Raw genomic sequence first — 12,745 nt, 5'->3', positions numbered from 1 at the left:
AAAGAAAAGTACGATAGATATTTTTTGATTGATAGGGATGTGCAGGAAACATAGTGATTTTTAACTAGAGGATTCTGGAGGGAATGTGAGGAGTAAAATTTTAATTTTAACAAAACAGGACACAGCCTGAAGATTTTATCTAGGATAGATGGCTGCTAATATATTCCTTGTAGTGGTAAGATTCTGTGATTCTTTTCAAGCCTTCAGAATCTCTTATTTTAAAATATATGATTCTAATCACTTTCATCCATTTCATTCCTCCCAGATGCATGCTTGATTGTCGTGTACAAAGTTAGAGAGAAATCTCTGGAGTTTTTTCTCACACCTAGGATGTAGGAAGCTGAAAAGAATATGCTCCCATCTATCAATGAGAAAGAGCTGGATAAATGACAAAGTCATAAATTTTCTTGAACCCACAAGAGAGCTAAAGACATCGGGTGATTGAAGAGTCTGGAACCTATGGAGGAACAACTTCCTCCAATGAGGGAAGGGATGTATGGAAAGGGTATCCTAGGGTAGAAAAGGCAGGAGGACATGTCAGCCACCATACTTGCACCTCGGCAGAAGAGAGAACATTGCTGTTTCTTCCTTCCCTTCCTTCCTTCTTCAAGATTATTTATCTATTTGACACAGAGAGAGAGAGCACACACAAGCAGGGGGAGGGGCAGAGGGAGAGGGAAAAGCAGGCTTCTCGCTGAGCAGGGAGCCCTACCAGAGGGTCCATCCCAGGACACTGGGATCATGACCTGAGCCAAAGTCAGATGCTCAACAACTGAGCCACCCAGGAGCCCCTAGAACATGCTGTTTCTAGGTACAAATATTATTTACCTCAAACTCTATGTAAGAGGTCTGTCCTTCAATCAAAACATGAAACACAAGGAAGAAAAACAGAATCACTCTCAAGAGACAAACAATTAACCCAAATATTGGAAATATGAGGTAGCTGAACTGCTCTTTAAAAATAAACTTTGATTTTTAAATAGTTTAGATTTACAAAAGAGTTTTAAGAATCGAGGAAAGAATGCTAACACTTGGTTTCCCTGATCGTTAATTAGGGTACATACAGCACACTTGTCACAACTCGGGATCTAACATTGATATGTTACTATTAACTAACTCCTGAAGTTTATTCAAATTTCACTAGCTTTTCCTTAGTGTCCTTTTTCTGTTCTGGAACCTTACCCAAGATATCACATTGCATTTAGTCATAGTGGTGCCTTAGCCTCTTTTGGTCTGGCACAGTTTCTCAGAGTTTTTTGAGGGCTTTTGAGGAGTACTGTTGAGATACTTTGTAAAATGTCCCTCAGTTTGTGGTTTGTCTGATGTTCTTCCTCATGTTTAGACTGTGTGTCTAGGAGGAAGACCACAGAGATGAAGTGTCATTCTCATTACTTCAAACCAAGCGCCCATGCTATCAACATGACATACCACTGATGAGGTCAACCGTGTCACCTGGCCCAGGTGATCTTTGCCAGGGTTCAGTCTGTTCAGCAATTTACTTGCTGTTGGGCTAGAATGGCAACTTCCAAGCTCTTTCCATGTGGAGCCCAAAACGGGAAGTCCCTCCATTGTATTATTTTAGAAAATGATTTGTTTCATCTGTATTTTATTTTATTTTATTTTTTTTAAAGATTTTATTTATTTATTTGACAGATAGAGATCACAAGTAGGGAGAGAGGCAGGCAGAGAGAGAGAGAGGAGGAAGCAGGCTCCCTGCCAAGCAGAGAGCTCGATGCGGGGCTCAATCCCAGGACCCTGGGATCATGACCTGAGCGAAAGGCAGAGGCTTTAACCCACTGAGTCACCCAGGCGCCCCTCATCTGTATTTTAAAATGGATTTGCTCAGCGGTGTCTGGGTGGTGCAGTCAGTTAAGCATCAAGTCTTGGTTTTGCCTGGGGGGTGGTGATCTCAGGATCCTGACATCGAGCCCTGCGTGGGCTCCACACTCCGCATGGAGTGTCTTGAGTCTCTCTCCCTCATCCTTTCCTCCCCACTCCAGCATGCACTCTCTTTCTCTCTGAAATAAATAAATCTTTTTATTAAAAAATTGATTTTGGGGTGCCTGGGTGGCTCAGTGGGTTAAAGCCTCTGCTTTCAGCTCAGATCATGATCCCAGGGTCCTGGGATTGAGCCCCACATTGGGCTCTCTGCTCAGCAGGGAGCCTGCTTCCTCCTCTCTCTCTGCTCTCTGCCTGCTTGTGATCTCTGTCAAATAAATAAATAAAATCTTTTAAAAAAATTGATTTTGCTCAGTTCCACAAAGTAATTTCATTATTTTCCTTAAAACTTCTGTTTTTGGGGTACCTGGGTGGCTCAGTGGGTTAAGTCTCTGCCTCGGCTCAGGTCATGACCTCAGGATCCTAGGATCGAGCCCTGCATGGGGCTCTCTGCTCAGCAGGGAGCCTGCTTTCCCCTTTCTCTCTTCCTACTTGTGATCTCTGTCAAAAAATAAAATCTTGAGGGGCGCCTGAGTGGCTCAGTGGTTAAAGCCTCTGCCTTCAGCTCAGGTCCTGATCTCAGGGTCCTGAGATCGAGCCCCGCATCGGGCTCTCTGCTTGGCAGGGAGCCTGCTTCCCCCCTCTCTCTCTGCCTGCTTCTCTGCCTACTTGTGATCTTTGTCTGTCAAATAAATAAAAATAAAATCTTAAAAATAAATAAAATAAATAAAATCTTGAAAAAAAAGTTTTTATTTTTTTTTAAAGTTTTTATTTATTTGACAGACAGAGATCACAAGTAGGCAGAGAGGCAGGCAAAGAGAGAGGAGGAAGCAGGCTCCCTGATGAGCAGAGAGCCCATTGCAGGGCTTGATCCCAGGACTGTGAGATCATGACCTGAGCAGAAGATAGAGGCTTGACTCACTGAACCAGCTAGGTGGTGCCTGTTTTTATTTTAAAGATTTATTTATCTTAGCAAGAGAATGTGAGTAGGGGGAGGGATAAAGGGAGAGGAAGAGAGAGAATCTGAAGCAGACTCTGCCCTGAGCCTGGAGCCTCAGGTGAGGCTTGGACTCAGGAGCCTGAGATCGTGGCCTCAGCTGAAACCAAGAGTTGTAGACTTAACGGACTGAACTACCCAGGTGCCCCTAAAAGTTTTAATGGTTACTTCTCTTTTATTATAATTTTGGATAATTTTCTTTTTTCCATTTATTTCTAGATTAAATTAGTAATCTATCTATTGTGTTAAGGTTTTTAACTAACATTTTTGGATTTTATTGGTTTAATTCCTTTTCAGTTTTCAAATCCATCAGTTTTTGCTTTTTATTAATTTCCTCTTGCTTTGTTTTCCTTCTACAGCTTTTTGAGTAAGGTGTTTAATTCAAATTTTACTTTCGTATTTGTATTCTTATAGGCATCCAACACTAAAACTGCTTTAGTTGTATCTCATAGATTTGATGTTATATTTTCAGCTATTACCAATAAATTTTGAAATCTTGTTTGTGTTCTTTCTTGACTCAAGAGTTGTTTTATTAGTATGTTTTTCAATATTTATGTAAAAATGTCCTTTTAAACATTTTTAAATTATTAATGTCTAGCTTTATTGCATTGTGTCCAATAATGCTGTTAATATGAAACTTTTGGATTTTTCTCCTCTTTGGTCTTATGTGTGGTCAATTTTCATAACATGTTACATGTACAATTAAAAATAAGGTTTATTATCTACGGTTAGGGCTTGGAGTTCAACATACACCCATTTTTTTTATACTGTTAGCTCTCATATTTCTCTTTACTAATTCTTTGTGCCTTCTTTTTCTTTGCCCTTTTCTATTTTTCTACTACAACAATATCGAAACTATCTGGTTTCTTAGCTCACCTTAATTCCCTGGAAAGAAAACTGGAGCGGCTTCTTGTTCAAATGATGTGCTGAAGGAGGATTCTCAGGAGAAAATGAGTGAGGGATGCTGGGTTGGACAGGTCCAGGGGGTGGGGGAAGCTAGGAGCCCAGAGGGACTGCTGAGTATGAATTGTCCCACAGAGTTAGTCCGGCTCAAGGGGGTTGGACTTTTATACTCTGTATCGTTCAGTCATTGGCTGTAGGCTACAATATGTGGGCTGAAAATAGTTTCCTGAGTAAGGCTGTTTCTGTTGCTTGTTGGCAATTCTTTTAAGAAGGGAGCTCCTGTGAGCTATTAGCTGCTGATAGTGACAACAGCTGGGAGCTAAGAGCACTGACTTGATAAAATGGATCAGGGAAGCAAATGAAGCACACCTACTACAGCGAGTAATCTCTTCTTCCCCTTCCCCGCCATTACATCAGAACACAAGAGACGTGGGGAGCAGTACAGTGTGGACGGCCGAGCTCACCATTGTCTTACATGGACTTCACATATTTATATGACTAGTCCTGAAATTATTAGAGTTTGGGATCCTTGATTTTAACAAATGTCAAGGTAGCCATATTTAGTTATCCTTGTTGATGTCATATATACATTTTTTTTTTCCTGGTATCCATTGCGTGAGAAGGTTCATGATTTATTTTCATATCCATTTCAGGTACAAACACATTTTTTGCTATACTTCCCAGTTATTTTTTAGTGAAAACTGGTAATGGATGTGTGAGGTCTATAAATTATAGAATGTAGGTATTTGTAGAAGAAAGTTCTGGAGAGACTGTTTTGTCTCGCTGTGTACCCCCCTGCATCTCCCTCCCTTTGAGCCTTCAGCGAGGGCTGGAATACGAAACATGGCATTTTTCAGACTCGGCAGCTAGTGATGGATGTGTGGTCCAGGTTCAGTAAGCAGAGGCGCCCACCAGAGTCGCGCAAGGAGGAAGTGGGTGATGGGGGGGAGGGGTGGCTGTGTAGGTGAAATCCGATCTTGGGTCACAGGCATTTGAGGCTCTCGGGGCAGATGTGATGCAAGTTCTGTTGCCTGTTCCCTAACGTCATGGAAGCCAAGTGGCAGATGGTGTTGCTGGAATAACTCTGTGGTGTGGTTGGGTATTTCTGCTGGTTGCGTTGCTTCTGCCTCATTTCTTAGCCCTCCCTGAAACTATCTACTGACTAAAAACTTATGCTCGAGGCACCCATTTTCTGGTTAATTCTTAGGTTTCTACATTTAGAGCAGAAAGTATGGAGGAAAGTTGATTCCTTGATTTACTCTTCAGAAGATAATCTTATTTCCAAGTTCTGGGAGTGGCCCTCATTCAAACCATCAAGTACTGACAACACCAATCTGCCAATATTCTCAAGAAGTATCGACCTACACAGTCTATCTTTAGATGTTAAGAGTGAAGGCTTGTGAAACTTATCTTTCTTCTAATTTGAAACTTAAAATTTGAGATCTATTTTCCTTGTGAATGTAGGGGATTATTTGCAGTCATTTTGACTGCATCTTGGCTGTGTTTCAGTTTCTTACATATAACATATTTTAATAAAAATATCTTTTTTTAATAATAAAAATATCTTTTAAAAAATCTATCATTTAGGTAAAAATTTAAAGAAAAACTTAATTCATGATAAGGAACTTATCTCTTATCCTACCAGTTTATCCTGTCATTTTTGATATATTTCCTCTAAAAAATTTTTTTGAGTTAACTTGGCACTGCAAAATAGCTTATACAACTCTATCCTTGCCACTAAAACTAGCAAAAAGTCAATTCATACTTAGGATCAATTTTGTAAGTTTTATTAAAAATAGAACAAATAATCTTAAAAAGATGTTGCTTTGGGAGTTTAAGACATGACTAATAGATGGTGGATGTGTCTCAAGAATTCTATTTAAAGCTCTTTCTAGAAAGGCCAAAGAAGATGCATTTTTCTCTTCCTGTTAGGAAGCATTTTGACATTAAGAATAGTCACAGGAATAACTTACTTTCCACTGATTGTAAGCAGATACTCCTCTAAGCTGAGTTCCCTAAACTCTCTCCTTTAATATGTGTTTCTGGGATAAAAGTAAATTTGGACAGTTTTTAAAAATTGGTTTGCGGGGCGGCTGGGAGGCTCAGTGGGTTAAAGCCTCTGCCTTTGGCTCAGGTCAGGATCCCAGGGTTCTGGGATCGAGCCCCACATCGGGCTCTCTGCTCGGCAGGCAGGAGCCTGCTTCCCTTCCTTTCTCTCTGTCTGCCTCTCTGCCTACCTGTGATCTCTCTCTGTCAAGTAAATAAAATTTTAAAAAAAATTGGTTTGCAAATATAGTCATGTCATGATTGTTTTATTGCTTCGATATTACTCTTCCATTGTCCCCCCCAAACTTTCTTTGTTTTCTCTTGTTCTTTCTTTATCTTTCACAAGACCAGTTCTGGAAAGAACTTGCCACAATTTGCAGTTGAGATCCAAGATCAATAAAGACCATTAATAGAGCAATAGCACCGTGAACAGAATGTAAACACAAACACCAGAGTGGGCAGGAGAGCAGAACTCTGTGTCAAGAATACCTCAGAAAATGATTTTCGCCCAGGGCACAGTTGAGGGCTGCTCCATCTGGATTCAGGGAGAGGGAGTTGTGGAGGCCAAGGTGGCAAGAAAAGGAAGGAGGTAGGCATTTACCTTGAACTTTGATTTAGCTCCTTCTGAGCAAGAATTTATCTCAAGGTCTTTTTATACGGGGAATGTATTACACAACATAGGACAAGCAATCTCAAAGAAAATAGAGAGGTATTTCATATCTTCTGACTTTCAAGTCTCATGTAACAAATTTATTGAATAGACTGAGCTCCAAAGAAACAAGCTTTTCTCCGACCTCTGCCTCCAAACATATTCCACAGATCATCCTTTCTCACCTCTTGATGTCATTATAGATTCCACAGGTTTCAACGGCTCGTCTCATTTTCAAGTTTTTTTAAAGAGTCCAAATCAACATTAATGTCATATCTAATTAAAATCTTCATCTCTTCTTCTATCTTAGGTCTAGTACAGAGGTTGATTATCAGCAGGGAAGAAAGTGCGGGTTCAATTTTTTTCACTTCCCCCTCCCAATCCCTTCTTGCTCTTAGAGGACCACTGAGTGGAGGAGAGTATAAAATTAAAGTCTAATTGCCTGATGCTATTGTAATCTGGCCATTGGTGCCCTCTGTTGGGGAAGGAGTGCAAATGCAGGCTGTTTCCCATTCTTCAAGATAGGATTTCCGTGCTTGATCATTCCTTGGTATGGTTGGGAGAGGCACTTAATACTGAGCTCCTTTCAGCTCTTGCCCTGTTGTGGAAGACCCATAGATTCTCTTGCAGCAAGAAGAGCCAAAGTTAATCTAAGCAGTCTCACATGGATAACAAAACTCAAGTGTGACTTCTCAGGGAGGAGCCCTTTTTTCCCCAGGAGGAGCCCCACTGGGTACAGCTGCCAACCCATCTTCATAGTCTCAACAGTGTACAGTAGGTTGATGGTAAATATTTATGGAATAAATGAGATCTGAGGCAATTCCTGTGTTGTCTCAACGGAATTCAGTGTTGTTACTCATCATCCATTGTCACCATCACCACTGAACATTAATTGAATTTCTTATGTGTAGAAAGCTGCATTGTCAAGGAGCTGATAGAGTCATCAACTCAATGAGGCATAGGATATCCTTCCTTTTTTAAGGAACGAAGACATAAGATGCTTCTTTTAAAAAAATTTATTTTTTAGAGGGTGGCAGGAGAGGGTGGCAGAGGGAGAGAGAGAACCCTAAGCAGGCTTCACACCCAGCACGGGGCCATACACAGGCTCCATCTCACCACCCTGAGATCATGACCTGACCTGAAATCAAGAGTCAGATGTTTAACTGACTGATCCACTCAGAACACCCCGCCCTCCTTTAACAACTAAAATTCAGCATCCACTCACAAATAGAAGTACCTTTGTGATAGTTGTGGGATCCAGCACTATAAGTCAGGGGACCTGGGAGGAGGCTTGTCCACCTGTGGGTCAGGAAATAGGCAAACAGACATTGGTTTGGGCTCTGAAGCTGGCAGGAGCCTGTGAACTGGCTTCAGCCCCATTCGGCTGCTCTTTGGGAGCATGAGGATCTCAAGTTATGTGGAACTCCCCAGAGATAGAGTCAGGTTCTCCAGAGGAGAAGTTCCAGCACTCCATTGGAGAGAGAGAAAAAAAGAAGAGTTTGGACATTGGCATAGGTGTGGCTACTTCTGCCATAGGAGAAAGAGAAAGTCTTGAGTGAGTGCTTGATTTCCCCAGCTGTGCGGGAAACTACTTTTCTAGGACACCCAGAGTATTCAAGCAGGATTTCCCTGACTCGGGGTAGGGAGGAGAATCGAAAAAAGGCACACAAGAATATCAGTGGATGTTAAAGGGATGGGGTTGAGTTGCTGGGAGAACCTCACCTGAAGTTCACTCCTGCTGACCCACAGGCACCCCCAATGCCCTGAGTGCCAAACCCTTATCTTCCCTGACTCTGTGGCTGGCTCCGTGTGAGCAGTCCCCAGGGAGGTGATGCAGCTATACAGGGAGGGCACACAGAAACCAGGCTTGACCAAAACACACTTGCAACTTGCCAACAAATTCAGTAGAGTTTCAGGCTTCAGCTCATGGGGCATTGTGTGAAGGGTGGAGAGTTTTGGTGCGTACATAGTATATGGGTGCATACAGGTGCCGGGCTGCAGCACCCACATGGCTCCTCCAGAGTTCACCACCACCACCCATGGGCTTCTAAACATCTGCTCCTAAAAACCAGGGTCACGGCCTTCTTTATCTTTCTACTCCCTGTTTATTGCAAGTTATCAGACAAATATACTCTATGTATGTGTGTTAATGAGTGTTAATAGTGACTATTATATGAGGGCACCTCAGTGGCTCAGTTGGTTAAGTGGCTGCCTTCAGCTCAGGTCATGATCCTGGGTTCAAGCCCCACATTGGGCTCCCTGCTCAGCGGGGAGCCTACTTTTCCCTCTCCTCTCAGCTCATGCGCTCTCTCACTACTTCTGTTGTTATCTCTCTCTCTCCCACTCTCTTTCTCTCAAATAAAGAAAAAATCTTTTTTTAAAAAAATGAGTATTATATAGGGTAGACTATTTAAAAGTTGGAAAAGTTCTAGCTAACTTCAGCTCTCAAAAAGAATTTTCCTTATTCTTGGTCCAAACATCACTGTTATTCTGTATAAAGTATTTCCCTTGTTAAGTGCTAACCATCTTTTCCCAAATCAAAACTCTTTGCTTCTTTAAAATTTATCCCTTGGTTTCCTTTTCTTTTCCTTTGATTCTTAGGTCTGGTATTAACCAGCAGTATGAATTTAGGTAATTCACTGACCTTTTAAGGTCTGTTTTCCAGCTGAGTTGGATTGGATGATCTTGCCTTGTCTTTTTGGTTGGAAATGATAAAATGTATGTGAAAGCTCTTTGTGAATTATTAGGTGTCACAAATATAAGGGATATTTATTATTTCTATCCTATTATTTTTTAGGTTTCTATCTTGCTATTTTTTTTTTATTTCTGGATCCCTTCAACTACCCTTAATACCTTATGTATTTCCAGAATAAGTTGTCCATTGCACTTTATACAAAAGAAGACAGAGTATGACAAATATTTAACCACTTCTGGAAGAGTGTCTATATATGTGGTACTTGAGGGGAAGTTTTTTTTTCCCCCTCCTGTTCTTTATACATGTATGGAGATTACAGTTTTTATTTTTTTCAGCTTTCTGAGATTTTACAGCATGCAAGATATGGATACCACAATTGACCAATGGCAGTAATTCAAATTCTACCAGCTCTTGTCCCACCATTCCCACTGGGATCCCAAATCCTTGCAACTCACCCCCCAACCAGCTTCCTAAGTATTCCTGGAGGAATCTTGTCTGATAACACAAGGCTGATATCTACCTCTTATTTTCCTTTTTTCTTCCCAGTCTCACTTCACTGGGTTGTGATTGTGCTCCCCGGATATCACTGCACCCGCCACGTTCCACCCACCTTCTACCAGAGTTGAATCCTTGGAGCTTGGGAAATGCCAAGTCCTCACAGATGCTGCGGTGAAGTGGTAAAACAGACTTCACTGCCCTCTCTGGGCAACAGTAGCTGTGCTGCTGAGGTACGCCGAACAGCACAGCGTCTCTGGGGAAAGTGTTCTTTCAGATGGTACTTCTACTTTGCAAATATGAGTTCAAGGAATGACTTGACCAGGAGACAAACTGGAGTGACAGACCAAGAGCAGATGAGAATTTCCATTCCCTTCCAGGGCCTAAGTCTTTCATTCACAGTCTAGCTTGACATCGTTTCTCTCGTAGGACGGTTTTCTCTCAGAAGGTGTTTCAGGCTTCTAATGAGAGAGCCAGAAGTTCAGTTCATCAGCCATGTCCAATTTATATAAAAGGTGAAAGCTCTGGCATCATAATGCCTTCAGAGATGAAGCTGCCTTTAGGGAAAAACACCTTGATGAATGTCTGGAGCAGTTGGAAGTGGAGGCTCAGAGGCCTGAGAGTTGGCTGTTGCCAAGATACTTTGTTGCTAGTGGGTGAGGGTGCAGAGGAAAGAAATGATGAAAGAGATGTAGTGGGGAGAAGGTAGGACTGAGTCTTGCAAGGAAAGGGGTATGAGAGAAATCTGTGGGGTTAAGGAGGCTGAACAGTTCTAGAGAAGCTGGGTTCTAGAGAACAGGGAAGTCATATAGGTGATTTCCAATTGAGGACTAGGATGTTCTCATATTCTTATCCATTTTAAAAGGGCTTTGGAATGTGACAGAGCACAGATAGAAGAGAATAGAAAATTTAAGCCAATGTAACACAGATTTTGCAAAGTAAGAGGAGTTCCCAGCTGACACTTGGGTTATATGTCCAAAACCAGCTAAGCCTCGATCTAGGAGTCTTCCTAAAGTTCATTCCAGCTTGAAGTATAATAGAAAGACAAGAATCCAGCCAATGGAAACTACATACAATTGATCCAATTTGGTTATTAATATTTGGATAGGCTCAAGGGTGAACCCAGACTTGTGAAGTATTCTGCTATTCTGGGAAGAGTATAGCGTCATGATGAACAAAAATGAAAGAAGAGTTACATTTTGACTTGAGTTTTAAAGGAATGAAGGAACAGTGTTTGGTAGAGAAGCAAGGAAATTTACGTCATTGGATAAAGATTCAGAAGCAGCAGAGAGAGATGGCAAGACCTTTTTTTGGCTAAAGTTAGGAAAATGGTTTGAGGGCTTGGCATGGGGAGCATTCAGGGCATGGACAATAAATTCTTGTGGGGAAGGGATTCATATTAATGTGGAAAGTAACTGGCAGTCATGAAAAGAATAAAATAAAAATGGTCTGTGGGTATTATGGTTTTGGCTTTCTTGTGTATAATATACTGGGAGATTCCAGGGAGGAGACAGGACTAAGAGTTATGGGTAAGTCATGAGAAAGTTGAGACCAACTTGGCAACTGTGAAAGGTAAAGGAGCATCGTACAATGGAGAGAGGATTGATTAGAGTTAGGTGGCTGTGGGGCTGAAGGAGAACGTGGCTAGCATTTACGGTGTATCCCTATCCCATGGGGGAATGTCAAGAGCAGTGCTGGTTATTGGCATTAGTTGTGTCAGTGCAAACTCCCCTTTGGCCAGGGGTCTTCTTGTACCCTGTGCCTCGGGCAGCCTCTAGGCCCCAGTACCTTACCTTTAAAACCTCTTTCAATTTAGAGCTGCTCAGCATTAGTGAAGAGGAGTGAGTAGGGACTATTGTATAGATGACAACTTCCCAGACCCAGAACCAAGACCTCTTATCCAATGAGATGCTCATAACAGAGATGAGTAGGGCCAGAAAGTAAGAGGTGAAGAAAATAAGAAGATGGCAAAAGACTTTAGGGCAGTGGTGTGAGCTTTCACGCTGGAACTGTAGTGGCCAGTGCTGGGGTGTTGCATCTACTCCATGTGTTGGAACAGGGAGGCTGAGTGTGATGGTGGAGGCCAGGAACAGGAGGAAAGAAATAACCATTGCAACTGTTTGATAAGATATGGTAAAATATAGGTGGAATGTCTTAAGTCTCTCAATCCTAGGGTTGTTTATAGAGAAAAGTCCCACAGTGATTACGTGAAGATTCGTATAATTCCTAATAGCTGAAATGGTGATTGACACACAAGAAATCAACAGAGAATCCAGCAACAGCCAAAGAACGAACCTGAAAATTCTCCACGTTGGCCAGAGGAAGATGGGGTGGGTAAAGGAGGAGACATTGATGCAGTAGAAGACGGCGAGCAAGCTGGTTAACCTGTAAGAGTACTAGTAAATTCCCAGGTGATTGATTAGTACCAAAATACATAGTTAGGGTTAAAATAGGAGCAAAAATTGTTCAGCACCGACACCCACTGTAGACAGAAGCAACAGATGCCCAGGCAGGTGGAAATCAAGTCCATCGATGACAGCCTCTCTGCTCAGCACTGCAAAAATTAAGTTGTTCTGCATAATTACTGTCAAGGATTTGAGCACGTAGATGATTATGAAGAAGACAGTGAGTTGGAGGGGGAAGGCCATCACCCTTGCACTCCCAAGTATGTTCTTGGACACAGATTCAGAATCTCTGCACTGACTGCCAGGTAGGGATAGGCTCCAGGTCCCGCTCCCATTGCATGCAAATTTTCCCTGGCTCATTTTTTATTTTGCCTTTCTCCTAGCTGCAGGATTTGCTTATGCTTTGCTTGCTGGTTTATTATCAGGCCTGGATGCAGGGAGATGTTTTTTTGAATGTAATTTCCTGCTCCTGAGGTGATTTGCTTATTGCCATAAAAGACATACATCTTTCCTTGTCACACTCTTTTTTCTGTTGAAGGTGTCTTTAGCTTATTTTTCCATCTTCTTGAAATGATACCCCTAGGGGCGCCTGGGTGGCTCAGTGGATTAAGCTGCTG

The 12,745-nt window shown here is 41.9% G+C and overlaps 1 protein-coding gene across 1 annotated transcript; it reads right to left on the bottom strand.

Annotated features, from left to right (window-relative positions):
* Window positions 1-11,405: 11,405 nt before the first annotated feature.
* On the bottom strand, window positions 11,406-12,371 carry TAS2R16 (taste 2 receptor member 16). Its single transcript, XM_046020249.1, is given in 5 exon segments — window positions 11,406-11,689; window positions 11,692-11,789; window positions 11,791-12,109; window positions 12,112-12,266; window positions 12,268-12,371. Coding segments are annotated over 5 exon segments (960 nt in total).
* Window positions 12,372-12,745: the final 374 nt, after the last annotated feature.

Source organism: Meles meles, chromosome 10, assembly GCF_922984935.1.
Source record: "Meles meles chromosome 10, mMelMel3.1 paternal haplotype, whole genome shotgun sequence".
NCBI classification, from domain to species: Eukaryota; Metazoa; Chordata; class Mammalia; order Carnivora; family Mustelidae; genus Meles; species Meles meles.
This window is presented reverse-complemented; position numbering and strand designations above follow the sequence as displayed.